This window comes from Geospiza fortis, unplaced genomic scaffold, assembly GCF_000277835.1.
Source record: "Geospiza fortis unplaced genomic scaffold, GeoFor_1.0 scaffold396, whole genome shotgun sequence".
In the NCBI taxonomy this organism is placed as follows: Eukaryota; Metazoa; Chordata; class Aves; order Passeriformes; family Thraupidae; genus Geospiza; species Geospiza fortis.
The window spans coordinates 3,963,335-3,979,807 of record NW_005054345.1 but is presented as its reverse complement, the minus strand read 5'-3'; the positions used below and the strand labels follow the sequence as shown (position 1 = coordinate 3,979,807).

General features: G+C 38.8%; 1 protein-coding gene across 1 annotated transcript in view; it reads right to left on the bottom strand.

Moving 5' to 3' along the window:
* Nucleotides 1–12,556, bottom strand: part of HOOK1 (hook microtubule tethering protein 1) — a 19,689-nt gene extending 7,133 nt beyond the window's left edge. Inside the window, exons 1-14 of the mRNA XM_014307837.2 lie at nucleotides 12,476–12,556; nucleotides 10,837–10,909; nucleotides 10,480–10,530; nucleotides 9,415–9,547; nucleotides 8,704–8,771; nucleotides 7,436–7,498; nucleotides 6,761–6,844; nucleotides 4,013–4,179; nucleotides 3,271–3,411; nucleotides 1,987–2,188; nucleotides 973–1,083; nucleotides 595–682; nucleotides 459–510; nucleotides 1–37 (exon numbers count right to left, since the gene is read on the bottom strand). The exon at nucleotides 1–37 is cut by the window's left edge and continues 86 nt beyond it. Of these exons, the coding sequence (XP_014163312.1) occupies nucleotides 1–37; nucleotides 459–510; nucleotides 595–682; nucleotides 973–1,083; nucleotides 1,987–2,188; nucleotides 3,271–3,411; nucleotides 4,013–4,179; nucleotides 6,761–6,844; nucleotides 7,436–7,498; nucleotides 8,704–8,771; nucleotides 9,415–9,547; nucleotides 10,480–10,530; nucleotides 10,837–10,909; nucleotides 12,476–12,498 (1,293 nt within the window). The 5' untranslated portion in view covers nucleotides 12,499–12,556. The remainder of the gene's footprint in view (nucleotides 38–458; nucleotides 511–594; nucleotides 683–972; nucleotides 1,084–1,986; nucleotides 2,189–3,270; nucleotides 3,412–4,012; nucleotides 4,180–6,760; nucleotides 6,845–7,435; nucleotides 7,499–8,703; nucleotides 8,772–9,414; nucleotides 9,548–10,479; nucleotides 10,531–10,836; nucleotides 10,910–12,475) is intronic.
* Nucleotides 12,557–16,473: the final 3,917 nt, after the last annotated feature.

The window sequence follows — 16,473 nt, the reverse complement described above, 5'->3', positions numbered from 1 at the left end:
CATCTTATTTTCATGCTGCAGCCGAATAAACATTTCTCTGAATCAACAACAACAAAAAAAGTCACTGTTAATTAAGAAGGTGACCAAGAGGAGGAAGAAATAGCCCTGTTCACTCCCTCAACATTAAAGTGAGCCAAGCAGGTCGTACTTAATGATGCAATTGGGGTAACAATGTAATTTGTTATTAAATGGCAACTTAAAATGTTTGAAAACTTTAAGATATATGAGCAGAGTTTTAAATTGTCACTCCAAACACAGATTTATATACACCAATCTGATACAGTTTAAAGGAAAAAAAAGCAAAGTAATTTTAGTATTGGGAAATAATTAACACCTATATGGTGGCAAAGCAAGGAGTGGGATAAAGAATCACATTGATGTAAACACTGAACTTTCACAGAGACATTTTTATGCCCCACCTATGAACACCCCAAAAAACCTCAGCTTTTGGATCTCACCTATATTCCACTGGCAGAATTTCAGCAGCAAGATTCTCATGGCTTTTTTCACCTGAAATCACATGAGAGGTTTAATGCAGCACACTTAAATAAACCTGTAAACCAAATCAAAGAGTCTCTGAAGATAAAGCAGTACCTGTTTGACTCAGGTGATCCTGCTGCATCTGTGCACACCGGAGCTCCTCATTTGTCTCTCTTAATGCATCACACTGCACTATCAGTCTCTAACAAGACACATTTGAGATGGAATTAGGTCAGGCTGCACCACTTTTAAGACCAAATAACGTTATTCAGAAGTAATAATGATACATGCACATTTTAGGATGGTGTTGATGATCTTGGAGATCTTTCCCAACCTTCATGATTTGATGATTCTATACTTTGTTTTATATGTGAATGCACACACAGGGCACTTAACTTCATTTTTATGGCAGCACCACTTCCAGGAAGGTTCAACTCATGCAGAGGATCTGAGAGAATTTAGGTGCTCAAATAAACTCTTAAAGGGACTTACCTCTTTTTCTTTCATTAAAGCTTCATATTTTTCTTCAAGTCGCTTCATTTCAAATGCCAGCTTATCAGCTCTTTTGGATTCTTCAGACAGTTTGTTATGAAGCTCCTGGACCTTTTCATAAAAGCATTATTTAGCACAGGAATGTTGGAAGCTGCTATTTTAAAAAGCTACATTAAAACAATCTCTCCTGCCCAATTCAGCCAAAATAAAACAGTTGGCTCCTCAAGCTTAAGGAAGTAGAGATGGGATGGGGGCCTCTGTGTTTTGAGGGGGTTATATTGATTTTGGGTTGGTTGGTTTTGGTTTTTTTCCTGTGGTCTTTTTTTGTTGTTGTTTTTTTTTTTTTGGTTATTTTTGGGTTTTTGTTTTGTTTTGTTTTTTAATTTAACTCTTTCTTAATTCCTACTGAAATTAAAATAAAACTTCTAATTTTCATGAAGAATGGTAAGAATATGAGAGTATAAGAATGTAGTGACAAGACGTGGGGAATGGGTTCAAATTTTAAGAGCACAGGTTTAGATCAGGTATTAGGAAAAAATTCTTTACTGGGAGACCCTGGCACAGATTTCAAAGGGAAGTTGTGGTGGTTCCAGGGTTCCATCCCTGGAGGTGTTCAAGCTCAGTTTGGATGGGGCTTGGAGCAATCTGGGGCAGTGGAAGGTGCCCCTATCCATGGCAGTGGAATGAGATCATCTTCAAGGTCCCCTTCCAAGCCAAACCATGCTATAATTCCATACAAGTGATCTCAGTAACAGCTGAACCTATCCCAGGCACACAAATTACCTCAGTCAGAGTAAAGAGGAAAAGCCTGCAGACTATGGACTCTCACATCAGTTGAGAGGGCAACTACAGTTAAGCTTGCAAGTTTAACGAACAGGGAAAAGCCCACAAGGGAACCGCAGGTATGAAGGAGTTTCCACAAGTCAGAAATTCCAGAAGGACAATGCAGGGTTGTTAAGGTGTTCCCAGCTACCTGGGGAAAAAGGAACCTTTCAAACACAAGTGCAGCGCTACCTGTTTCTTGTAGGTTTCCAGCTGGGCCCGTGCTGCGTTGGCTTTCCTGAGCTCATCCTCCAGGCTGACGGTGTTGTGCATGTACATCATGTTGGTCTCCTGCAGGGACTTGACCTGCCTGCGGAAATCGTTCAGGTCCTGCAGCTTCTTCCGATACACCTCCACTGTTGACTCCAGCTTGCTTGCCTTGTCTGCAGTAGCCCTGGAGATATCAACAGCAACCACAAGGAAATGTTACAAAACTCAAACCCTGCTGATACACTGTTTTCAAAGAGAGGTGTGACATGCTTAGCAGCAGTTACGTTTCACCGCTTTATTTTCAAATGTATAATCAACACAAACTTCCTTGTAAAAACTCAAATCAGCCAGCCTTCAAGTGAGACTGACAGTCACGTGCCAGAAATATGAGCAATGGTTAGTGGGTTAAATATCCCTGAGGAATTCTGTGGCACCACAACATCCTGTGCTAGACAGTCACTCAAAATACTGGTACCTGGTATGATCCTGGGGATTATTCAGAATTAGAGCATAACTGCTCTGTGAGAATGCTCACTGGCAGATACACTCAAGAACTGTCATTAAAAAAATCTACATGGAAAGAAAACATTGGGACTATAATTTTAAAATTAATTTTAATATCTGTGTTTATTATCTGCATTCATATCTCGCCAGAAGCTGGGTACAAGAAAATAATGGAAAAAATCTACAGCTAGGATTTGTTTCAGATGTTATTTAAGAATCACTAAGTTAAACACCTGAAACCACTTTTCTTTCCACGTTTTATTCATATTATTTTATGAATAGCAGATCTGCTTTCACAATGCAATTTATTTTGGATATTTCTTGGGTGGTCTGGTATTTAATACAGTTTACACAAGCTGGAATGTTACAATAAATTCTCATGGAAGTTACTGTGTGTTTCATCTTCAGTTTGTTAATGATCCCACTAACCTAAATCTGGCCTAGAATGCTGACGCCAGAAGCTAGGTTAAAATTCTAGCTGTATATATGCTTTTCTACATGAGAACTTCCACTTTCTGTCCCATACAAAGAAGTTTAAGTTCTGTAGTCCTTAATTCTGCCTCACAGACAAATTCCATGTGTCATCCTTGTCAAACAACAGAGCCCTTCCCTGAAAGCCTGCACTTCACCTCTGCTTAGCCAAAGAGCTCGTTCAGGTAAGATCTGCAGAAATAAAACCTCAAAAAATCCTGTTAAATACAAATCCTTGGATTTAGCCGCTAAATCCTAATGTGTGTGTGTGGAGCTCTGTCTTCTACATACCTAAGAATGTCATTTTCATCTTTCAAGGCTCTTGATTCTTCTGCCAGAGAGGTCAGTTCATTGTTTCTATGTTGCAGCTCAATCAATTGCTTTTCTAGATCTTCACAATGGACACGATAATCATCTTTTGCAGTTTCAAGCCTACCAGATCAAAACCAGTACTTTTGTTAGGAACTCATCACTACTGCAGAGTTTCATTTAGTACTAGAATTACTAAAAAGAAACAAGATAAAACGAAAACTACAGATTTAAGTAGCAGGGAAAATGTTACAATAAACATGGAACATTTTGTTGTCTACCTTAAATCATAATGTATTGCACACTGCAAATTTATCACATCAGTATCAAGTATCACATGAAAAGTGATTTTGTTTCCCAATATGGATCACAGAGAGAGACTAAAGAAAGAAAGAAATCAGTTCAGTAGGGAGACATGGTGGTGTTGGGGGGTTTAGCTTTTGATTTGTTGACACACAAATCAGCACTCATTTTTTTGCCTTCCATCACATTCTTCCCTTTTTTTAAGTATTAGAGGGCTGTTCCAATTACAAACTGATACATTTTACAACATGTAACAGATTCTTTTTTTTTTTTATGTAAGGACTGCCTTTAAAATATGCTTATACAGCACTAGATAGCTTTTAATGCAAAAGAAATTGAGATGGAAAAGCCTCACAGAGCACCAGAAATTTTCAGAGTGCATTAGACAAGTGAGAGATTTTGGGGGAAAATAATTTCATACCTGAAGTTTTCTTCTTGCAATTGTTCCAGCTGCAACTGTGCACTAAAATACTTTTTTGCAACCATGGTATTTGGATCATCAAGAGAGTCGTCTAATTGCTCTAGTCTGTCATTCATAATCTCATTTTCTGACATCAAGCTGTTTTTCTCATCCTGGAGGGCAGCCACCTAGCATAGATAAAACAGCATGAACACTGTAAGACCTGTCCAAAGAACTGAAGCAAGACAGCAATACATCACCAAATTAGTTTATGAAAAAGGCTGAGCATTTAGAAGTTTTAGAATGTAGTTTACAGAGCACACTGGAGCATACAGATGCTTTAGTGTATGACAGTTATGAAGCACTAAAGGAAAAGTCCCTCTAAATAAAAAGACGAATTTCTGTAACTGAAACCACGGTAAAAAGGCAGACAAAGTGATATGGAGGAAAACTGCTACTTCCATTAAAAACACCATGGACGCCGTACAAAAAACTCTGAGTGCTGCTGCAACGAGTGTCCATCTTGCCTGTAGTTGACAACCAGAAGCAGCAGGGCATGGCCAGCAGCCCAGGCTGCCGTGCTGAGCGGGGATGGCTGCGGGAAGCGGGGTGGGCCGAAGCGCACACGCACGGACAGCCTGGCCAGCCTGGGGGAGCATGCAACCCCGGCAGCACACACACGGCTACCCCGTGTCACAGCTAAGCACAGGGGCTACAGCACTGCACTGACAGCAGCCAGCCTCACAGCCACAAGGATTAAGAGGATAGAACCTTTCAAGTTTGTCTAGTGAAAGCTGCTGTGTTAATTTTAACGTCCTGTCGAACATAAGAGCACGCAGCATGTGTTAGTCAACTGCATTGAAACAGGGACAATATGCTTTTTTGGGTTATGTTTTCCTGAATTATAAAGTAAACCTACCTTTCTTATATTCTTGGAAAATATCAAGGAAGACTGAGACCTTACAAGTGAATTTATTAAGAATTAGTTTAAATGAGAAGCGTCAAGTCAATATTATGGCTTCAAATAAATAAAATAAGATAAAACATATCATGATGACATTAAACAGATATAATCTACAGTATGCAATATTAAGAAACAATTTGTTTGTGATCATAATTTAAAAAACTATCAGGCAAACAGATGTAAAAGTCAAAGAGTAATTAATCTGCCACTTCATGAGGTGCTGGCTTTCTAGGTTCACTCCTTTTTATGTACCAGATGTCATTTACTATTTACACACACACAAACACCTGCGAGGAGGGAGCACATCTGAGCCTTGCTCAGCCTCCTGTTCAAGGGTCAGCCACTCCTTAAGCATGGACAACATTTGGACTTTCAGAATAATCCTGAAACATCACTCATCTCAGACTTAAAAAAAACCCTAAACATCATACTGTGACACAACTCAGACCAAGTTTCATGTCTTTTCTCAGTTGCTTTCTGATAGCCTTCTCTTCTTTTTTAATTATTTCAATGTAGCAGAAGTGGTGTCACAGTCAACAGAAATTATGAAGAGAGGTTTTAAAGACACACCACAGTATTACAGAGCTGTGTTGTCATTAACTCATCTGTTTATATTCAGTATCTTTCCCTTGAACACCTTTCACCTGTCCCATGCCATGTTATGAGCAACTGGCTCTGCATCACCTATGATTAATTAATTGAGAATTCTGGAAGAAAAGCCAGGGAGAACAGGAGAACACCTGGGACTTCTGCAGATTCTTCTCACAAGCATTTCTACATCTCTGCTTTTTCTAGGAAGCCTTACTACTGCCTCAAGAAAAAAAGAAAATTAAATATCAACTCAGTTATAGCAGTAGCTTCTTGGGCATGGCAAGTAGCTCTGAGCTGCTTCAGAGAGAAGTATTCTGCTTTTACAGTTTTCATTGTCAGCAAGAAATGTAAAACTGGCTTCTGCTTTTGTGGGTGTTCATTTTCAGAGGCTCTCGCAGCCAGTACAGCCCTCTGGCTCCTACAAGAAGATGCCACCCCAATGTTCTCTTTGTGCAGAGCCAAATCTGACATGAATTGCCTTCCCAGATAAAACTCTTTCTATTCTCAGATTATAGTGCCATAAGAGAGGGGCTAATAAGTGATTTTTTCTTTAAAGTGTTGATTGAAATGCAAATTTCTCTTTATTGTCATGAAGTCCTCTCTCCTTTCTCTCAAGAGTGACTTGATTAACTGCTATATCCATTAAAAACAAAAATAGGCCTATTATTAGTGTTGTTTGAAAATGTCAGCAAGGATCTATTAGTTTTCATTATTTTTATCCTGAAATCTCCTCCATGTTGCAATTGTGTATGAGAAAAAGTTAGCAAGTTTTAGATAAATTACAAATTTTTGTCCTTCATCAACTCCTATTGAAATAGCATGATTTTCCTATGATTAAATCTAATTACTGCTTATGACATGAACTGGATTTCTTGGACACAGTACAAAAGACTAGAGGACTAAGAATGAAAAGGGCAATTTTTAAAACCATGATAAGGTTGTTTTAACACTACCTGCTACTAATGGTAAACATTAACCTGAGACAAAGAACCTTTGAGATAAGCTGGCACAGGGCCTCAGCTTACACTTCCATCAAAAAACTCTTTCCAGTAATTGCATTTTGGAGCACAGAATAATTGCTTTTCCCCCACAAGCAGCTACAAATTCTCACAAAAATTTAAACAATGCAAAATGCACTTTGCCCTTAAAAATTTCTGCATCTTAATAGCAGCACCACTACATAGTCAAGAAACAAACAACTGACTGTTTCTTACCTGCAAATCCAGCTCTTGACATCTTTGTGCCAACTCCTCTTTTTCTGCTTGTGCTTCCTGAAGGTCTTCCAAGGCTTTTTTAAGCTTTCAAAAATAAGGCAGTCAATCACTATGGCCCATATTCAAAGTATTCAGTTACAGCCTCTAAAATGCCTCAATTGCTTACATCCATTGTTTAAGGTGGCTGTTGGGTGCACACATTGACACACAAACCGATAAATACTCTGCTAGATCAGGATCCCTGCTCATTTCACCTGCCTGATTATCACATTTAGAAAGTAAATCACTGAAACACAACAACTTAGGCTAAAGGCATAACAAAACACAGGAACGTGCTGTCACCATTTTCATATGCCTTTAAAGGAAAGTTCATTTTATGTGCAACACCTTGTAGTGTTCAGGTTATCAGGAATTTTCACAACCCCTTTAAAATAACCTGAAGTACTCAGCCTGACAATGCTGATGGTGCACCCCTACCCCTCCCTGCAATGTAGGTTTGCACTGACCAGTTTCACCCCATGCAGTCACTGTGTGTTTTTAAAGAAGCTATAGAATAACACTGAAATTTTCAGTTAATTAGCACTGAAAACCAGCATTTCTTCATTAAAGGGATGGCCAATTACCAACTTACAGTTCAGGCTTGATCTACAATAGCAACACAGATCAGCCAATTACCTGCTGTTCCACTTCACTTGATGCATCACATGGGGAAGCATTTGTTACCTCCTTGCTCATGAGCTACAGAGAGGGCATAGGAAAAAAGGTTAAATTAGAGGTTATAGATCTGTAAGTTCACTGTCTACTGAGTACCAACTGTATTTTCCATTGTGTTATTGCATCCTTTCAATATACCAAAACAGATTAATAATGCTCCTCCTCATCTCATGGCTGGTAAAAGATTTGAACAGATCTACACTAAGATGATTTTTTTACCTGCCTCCTCACAAAATTAATCAAGTTTGCAGTAACATTGTATTGGATGAATGCATGATGTGTTGAAGGTATTGCCACCCCCTAGTCAGTCAAACTGGAATGAACCAAAGACAGGATTTCACTCCACTGATTTAACAGCTTTCACATTTCTTTGTGTCCCATTAATTGCCACAAAACAAAGAGAACATTACTTCTCAGATACAAAGATGTACAGTGCGTATTTACCAAGAATTAAAGGGCTTTAATCCTCTCAGAAATTACTGAATTATTTCTAGACCTTCTTCTAGAAAGTTTACTTAGTCAGAAGACAACAAACACAAGCTTTATGGATTTATTTCTACCAACAGGACCAGTACAGCTTTAAAGACTATACAGACAATTTAAATCTAAGTTACAAAGCTTGTTACTAACTCCACTGTTACCTTGATGAGGGTGCAATTACACACCACCTTCTCTTCACAATCAGTGTTTAGTTTTTGCCTCTCTCCACACTCTGCTTCACAGTCCTGAAGCTCTCAAAAGCCAGTGACTGCAGAGCTAAGCTGTGAGCTGGATCACTAAGATGATCCAACCAAGAACAAATTAAGACAGGAGGAGGAGCACACCGTGACAGAAATAGAAGAGATGCAGCTGCAAGTTTCTAAGTCAGAGGCTGGAATGGTCTGTCAGAACAATGCAACCTCACAAACACAATCAGCTTAACTCTGGGACCAAGACTACAGCGCTGGAGACAATTTCAGACTCTAACTCCAGTATAATCAGTGGTTGGCAACTGTATACATTTCTTGCATGGAATAAAAAAATCTTAAGCATTTGTTGTATGTTTGGGCACCATGAGTCTAAACCCTCTGGCTGGGGTTTAAGGTCTCTTGGCCCCAAACCTCCCAAATAATTTAGGAAAGTACTTATACTCCTCCCTGAGCTTTGCTTGGATGAAAAAATTCACAAAGGTCAACAAAAGGTATTTGGACTTCTCAGCTGACAGCATCAGGATATGAACTGTTACCTACCTCTTGAATGGCTGTCATGACAACATGCTGAACAGACTCTTCAAGGGTCATGATATTCTGTATGTGCTCTGTGAAAAAGGATTTGTAGTGACTCATGACAACGGTCATCTCAATGGTTTGAGTGAAATGATAAACTGTTTGCTGAAAGATCCAGAAAAATCTATTATCCATAAAGCTTCCTCAAAACAAGTAGTGGTCTCTGTATACAGGAGTACCATTAACCACCATCATTATTTTCCAGTAATATGGCAGATAACAACAAAAGATTATCAACCTTTAACTGGACAAATCTATACTCTGCCTAAGGAGAGATGCCATCAGAGCATGGAGGATTAGTTCTGGGAATGAGAGAGAAAACAACCAATTCAGTCTTGAGCCTCTGCAGGCAGAGAAAGCAGTTTCTAATTTAAGGACTTAATCTAATTTTGCTATATTTGCATTTGAATAGGTCTTGGTACATATTTTAACAATCTGAATAGACCATACACATTTCAGACTCTATTTTTAAACCTACTCTGAACAAAGTTTTGAGTTTTATTCACAGACATTTCCCAGGGAATATCTGCTTTTAAGTGAACTCCAGCTTCAGAACAGCCATTCAGCAAATTAACAATGTTGATAGATAAGAAAGAAAAGTTTCTACATCTTTTCCACCTTAACTATCACCTGAGGCAATCTGCTGTTTGCTGAGCAGGTTAAGGTAGTGCCTACCTTGTTTCTTCTCACAGTTGACTGCACAACCCAAAATAAGCTGCAGGAGCCTGCCCAGTTCAGTGGGATCTGAGTTCTCAGATATGCGGGTCAAGTCTGGAATAAGCTCTTCTGCAATTTGCTGACCCAGGAACTGAAAAAAAAAATATTATAAGAAAAAGTAGACTCCCACTTTTGTACAACATGAAAATGTGGTATCATGAGATGCCCTAGAAGTTTGTTATCAGGTTTAGTTAACTGAGCACTTCTACAAGAAAAAGTGACAACAGTAAAAGTTATTGGGACAGTTCTCATATATGAGAGAATTCGTTTATTTTACCAACATTCCTTTTACAAAAAAGGAATTAATAACACTTCCAGATGGAGTTGCTGCCAAATCCTTCAAAAAGCTTCTCATGAACTTAAAGAAATTCTGCTTCTGGGCCTGCCAGAGATCCTCAGAACTGGCAGCACGTCAGGGCCTGGCTCTTGGTGTCACAGCTCAGCCCAGCAAGACCAGGAAGCCACAAAAAGATCTGGCAAGTTTTTCTAAACCATACCCATTACATAACTGTAATCACATCGATACAAAATTCAGCAATTTTTTTTTAATTCAAAATACAACAGCCTTTTATGGTTACTGTACTCATCCCTGCATGAGACAGAACAAACTAATACTGTCCAGGAGGATTCCTACCTTGGCTCCCAGCTTCCCACTGAATATCATAAAACCTACACTGGGGTTGCTGACTCTGTTCCGTTGTGTACAAAAGGATTAAAACTTCTCTAGACAAGAGCAAACATGAACACACACACAAAAGTCAACAGGATTCTGCAGCTCAGTCCTTTCAGCATTCATCTGGGCAAAGACATGGTTCCCAGTTCATACTCCAAGAACCTTATCTAAAACACACCTGCTCAAATTAATTTCATATTCACTCAGACCTCCCACTTAACAGATAATTATCATACATCTGCTGCCTAAAAGAACAAATTACAGCTTTTTTTCTACTTGGCTAAGTCAAGGGGAGCAATAATCATTGTGTTTAATGATGAGAACAACAACAGTAAATTGTATTTCCATACCTCATGATAGTAGTCCATAATTCCTTGCAGTATCTTCTTCAAATTACTGGACTAGTTGTTGTACATGAAAGACAAGGTTATAATTTTATTAAAAATTTTACTTCTTATTAAATCAAATAATTTCTAATAAAATGGTTACAAGGCAGCTCTATGAGAGGACATAGGAAGAGAAATATCATAGCAGAAAATCCCCATCCAACAATGCTAGAAGGCACTTAAACTATCAACAGACAGCTCAAGGTCATTTAAAATATTCTTAAAAAGCTTGAGCTTAATTATGTAGGTTTTGGACTGCCAGATCTCAGGACAGGCACAACATCCAACCCCACAAACTGCATTATCTTCAGTTTTAAATACCTTTATTCTCCAGTTGTCACCAACATCTTCTTTGATGCGACTGAGCCAAGATGCATCAAACCAGGCAACATCTCTGAAATGAAATGAAATGATTAATCAATGAGCACAGACTTAAATAAATAAGGCAGCAAATTCCCAGCTTAAATCATCTGATGCTCAACTCCAGTGTCTAACAAGGCATGAACTCCTGGAGATTGCAAGGTAAACTTATATCACAGGAGATTTCCTGCTGGCTGCATTAAGGCACATTCCAGGGCTGGGAGGATTTCTCTGTGTGCCTGAGCCAGCTATGGATGGAGCACAAGGATGTGGAGGCCTTTGTCATGCTGAATTTTTATACCTGATAAAGTAACCATAATGAGGTAAAGAAACATCTTTTTTTGACTAGTGCTGACATTATGTTTGGTACCTACTCCTGTAGGCTGAACAAACCAATGTTTACTCCAATTTATCAAAGGCATGTATTAAGAAAACCCTTTAAACTACTGGCATTTTGTATATTTTGTATGTCTCTGGTTCCCCTGGACAGAAGGGGATTCAGTTTGCCAGCATAAACAAGGATAAATTGCTGAGGGAGGGGTTACACACACTCAGCTGCCAAGCAGCACAATCACAGCATATTTAACAATATTTAACTTTGACAGTACACTGTTTATTCACTGGTCTCAAAGCACCTAATAAAGGACAATCATTATCCCCACCTGCACAAGAACCAGCTTGGTGATAAGAAGTTTGCCCAAAGCATGTGGCTGCCTAATACCCAAAATACATGGGGAGCAACTCTCAGCAAACCCTAAATCAATTTTTGCCATGTCCAGAAAAAGGGTGAGAGCTGTCTTTAAAAAGTATATTTAAAATCTTTACAAGCAGACAGGAGGGCTTCTGAGCTCTTTTTTTTGCGGTGGTGGAGGTGGATTGTGATGGTGTTGAAGTAATTTCTTAGTAATTACAAAATGATACTTTGAACCTGAGGTGGTAATGCAGACTTCTCTTCAATTACCTGGGCCAACAATAACAATAAAATAGCAGTGATGACTTGTAGTATGATACTATTTCAAAACAAGACTTGCATTACAACCTTCTATGCAAACTTCAAAACTAGTGTATCACTCAGCCTACCAATCTTCATCACATCAATAAAACAGCTAATCAAAAGTAAAATAATTCCTTACTATTAATGGCTATTGAAGTTTTACAGTTCTTGTCTTTCACACGAAAAGTAAGTTGTCATTTAAAACCTAGAACTTAAATCTAAATAAATTGAGCAACCTCAGGAAGAAAAGAACACAAAGCCATGCCTCTGGAATCTTTAGTTTCTCATTCCAAAAAGGAATACATTGCCTGAAGCATGGAAATAGTGCTGATGGCAAAAGTGAAGACGATAATGTCATCCTTGCCCAATTTTCCACAAGTATGAATTTAATACTGCAGTATTTGTACATCTTCTCACCACCTTTTCCACCACGTCATTAATCAGCTATTATATCACTCCCAAAACAGCAAAACAAAGGCACAACCTATCTTCTGTTATAAACTGTCCCCTCTGAATTTCTGCCTACTTTAACAGCAACTACATCTGTCAAACACAAAAACCTCAGGCAATTGAATCCCTCTTCTTCCAGCTGAAGAATCAACTTACATTTGGTGAAGCACCTGAGCCATGGCAACCCCGTTAGTCAAGTCCTGGACATCCCTGCAGGGTGCAGCTGTATTGAATGTCTGGAGCTAAAACAGGGAAAAACACTGGGGTTTAGTTCAGCAGACAATAAATCAGCTGCTATCTTCCTTCTCCCCTTTCAGGCACAAGCATTTAGCAAGATGTCTTTCTTGAAATCCTTTTTTGAACCACACAGACTTTAAGACAACCCAATTTTCTCAACTTGTGACTGTTATGACTGGTAGCTTAAAAAGTTGGTATGAACACCCACACTCTGTTTTTTCATTCTAGGCCTTCTCTTGTGAAGCAGATTATGGAAAGATAACTTGGGAGACTGAAGTCAAATTTACCCAGCCTTTGAATTATATTGTAGTGCTTAGTTCTGGACATAACTATGTAAACAAAAAAACAGCATCAGAAAAAGGTTATCAGAAAGTTGATAGGGAAAAAAAATTCCAATCTTTTACTACAAGAACTTAGTAACAGAAATAGGATGGGATTACCTCAATGTTAAAATGTTTCTCTGTTTTAAATATTGTGGGATATTTTCTGAACTATCCCCAAGCTTATAGATAACATTTTGACAGAATTAGCTGCATATTTAGAATTGTAATATTTTATTCTTCCAAAGACAATCAATTTAGAACTAATTACTCTAGATGAGAGAGCCATTTCCATACACAGGTCAGTTCATCACAGTTACTCAGGGAAATAAGAGCCTTCTTTACCACAATAAACAAAACAGAAAGTTTATTATTAGTACTACTAAAAGATAGAATAAATGGGAGCAAGCATGAATCCTTATAAACCCCATCCACTACAGAAACAGACTTCTTAAATTTAGTGCATTTACAATGTCCTAAATTACTTGTCCCTCTGCAAGAGGGCTTTCCCAAACACCCTGTGCAACACAAGCTTCTTCAAAACTCCTGGTAAAAAATTACTTTGTCTTTGGGAAATGGAGCCACTGGGACCAGAGTGATGGAAAAGCAGTTTTCAGCTGAGAGAATCTCAGGTGGTTTTTGTCCACTCCATGTTTATAAAGAGTTACCATAATTCTGAATACTTGCTTGCTTCCTTCAAGAAGAATCCAATCAAGCAAAGAGAAAAATAGGCAGAGCAAGGGGATTTTTTTTTTATTTAAAAAGTGGGTTTAAATCCTGTCTTACAGGAAGTGAGAAGTCAGTAATCCCTTGTAGGTTACATAAAAGATTAAGTGGAACAGCACAGCCCAAAGCTGCTATGCCTGACAGCACTGGCTTCTACTACTCCAGCAGCCTCAGCACAAGCATGGGCATGCAAGTTTACATTCCAGGCCGGGCTTCCCAAATCCAGAGTTTTATGGCACAATGTTGTGGTGCTGCCATCTGGATATGCCCCTCATAAAGCAAGGAAACTGCCACGCGCAGGTGCAACCCTTTCACCTGAGCCTGTTAGGGCAGATAAACAAGGCCTTAGAAAACCCTGACATGCAACACTGCTTTATGCATGATCTCCCAGAATAGAAACAGCTAATTATAATTAAGCAAAAAGCAGAGCTGACAGTCTAGGTTTCTCTATGTATTTAAAAGTTGCATGAGGACCTAGAAATAATAAGAGAGTAGAAGTATTAATTATGGGTTCTCCAAACCTCATGCCAGCCCAATCATTTCATCAAAATGGATTTTTACAGTTCTTGCAAACCAAGAGCAGTGGCAGGTGGGGGGGGAGGCTGGAAAAAGAAGCCACAGACTTCAGGACTGTAGCAGTGCTCTTTCTTCCCTCTTTTTTTCAGTTTTACTAAATATAGCTCCAAGGATAGGCTGCTACTCACGCTGAAAACCATTTTGTGAATCCCACCCCAAATGCACTTTGCCACTTGCTGCTACAGCAGAAGCTCTTCTCTCAGACACAGAGCTGAAATGCTCCCAATATACAGCTGAAAAGTCAATTTTATAGCTCTACCACCAAACATTTGCAGATGAAACATGAGTGTAAAGAGTGCCCAGCAGAAACAGCCCATCCACCTGGGAAGGTGTGCCCTCAGCTTCCCCTGACAATGAGGGGTTGAGTTACTACATTTCACACCCAGATTATACACACAAGGGACAGAGGTCTTACAGAGTAATCAAAGAGATTTTAAAATAAAAATAAACATTCCCGTGCTGAAACCAAGTATATTAACAAAGTAAGCCAGCCACTGGACAGAATGAACACTACCAGTGGTGCCAGGGCCAAGCAGTGCACTTAGAGTGGAAAATGCTTCCAGTTTAAGATGTAGCCATACATCCAGTCCCTGGTTTGGAGGCTAAGGCAGTACAGCACTGAAAAACATCCAATTAACTTTTCCTCTACACAGAGGAAAAATAACTAACTTAGAAAATTGTTTCTGCTGCAGCTTGTGAGTTCCACCATAGCAGATATTACCTAAGTCAATTTTTCATGGATGCTCATAAACATTACCCCTATAATTCAGTTTAGCTGCTTTATGTTTTTCCTGTAAAATCCTCAGAACTTAAAATTCAATGACAGCTGGGCTGCAGAAACAACAGGAAACATTTTTATTTGAATCTTCTCTTTCTTCTCTGGACGCAGCATGTTTTCTAATATTACATTTGGTAAAATAAAATTACGAAAATGCCAGATCTGGCAGCAAAATACAGAGAATCATAAGCATCTGTTTACTATATTAATGAGTAAATAAACTGAGAAACCATTAGAAGCAGAGAGTTACAGAACTCTTTTCTCTCCAAACACAGAGCACTCCATCCCCCTCTCCTCACATCACTTTTCTCCCTATTATTCACACTGAAGTTCAAATTGTGAAAGGATGTTTCAAACACATCCAAGTGTTAAGAATCAGTTTCTAAGTTGCAAACTAGGCCTGAGAAATAGGGTGCTAAATCTAAAAACATGCAACTGCTAAGTGCTGTATAGAAAACCCGAACACAGGGTTGGGTCTTCCTTTACACCGACACAATTGTTCAGTTTAAGGTTCCATTAAGATTCATGATGTGATTACAGCTATTGCGCTGTGAGCACACCAAAAATGACAATTAGGATAGAAATATTTAAAGCAGGAATTGTGAAAAATAAAAGAATTCAGCACTGCTGACAGGATTTTTGTGAAAATAGAAAACGAAGTGATTTTTTTTTTTTGCCATTGAATCATGATGGAGTTATTCTCACTTGACTACTGAGGGGAAAATACAAAGTTAACGAGCCCAAAAAAAGAAAAGAATAAATAACAAAAGATATCCAACATAAGGCCACCAAAATTCTAGACAGTAAAAAACCTTGGGAGAATACAGTGTCACTAAAAGGAAAGTGGAAGGAGGAAAAAGAAAGGAAGAAATTGTTTATCAGGGATTTATTACAGACTTTAACTCATCATCACTTCTGTACTGCCATGCACAAATCAAGAACAGCTACTCAGGCTGCTGCTCCTGTTACTTTTAGCAGTTTCATTCCAGGATTTCTACAATGCCTCTAAAACACTCCCTTCTCTCCATGATTTACACTTCAGAGGCAAAACTCCTGCTATTTCTAGAGAAACCCTTCACACAGGTAACTGTGACCTTCCCTGCCAAGATTTCATACAGAAGTTCTATTTCACAGAGCTCCCTGTCACTGAAATTACTGCACCTGCAAAACCAGAATTACAGACAAGGTCACAGAAGAAGCTTGGAGAGAAAGATAAATAGAAAGCAAGAGGAATTGATGAATTTAACAAATATGTTTGTACTTGGTGACCTTAAAAGTCTTTTCCGACCTAAATAATTCCGCAGTTGCAAACAGGTGCCTCTGGCACAGGTAACATCACACACACCCAGGTGTGGCGTGCCTGACTAATAAACGCTTTAACCAGCCGGTATGAAATAATCTGAGGTTTCTACGCCTGTCAATTCAAATTAATTGCATTTATTTATTAATAGTGTTAATTGCCGAGCAGTTTCCACACTGAAGCCACCGCTGGAGAGCCGCACTTGGGCCCACGGGAT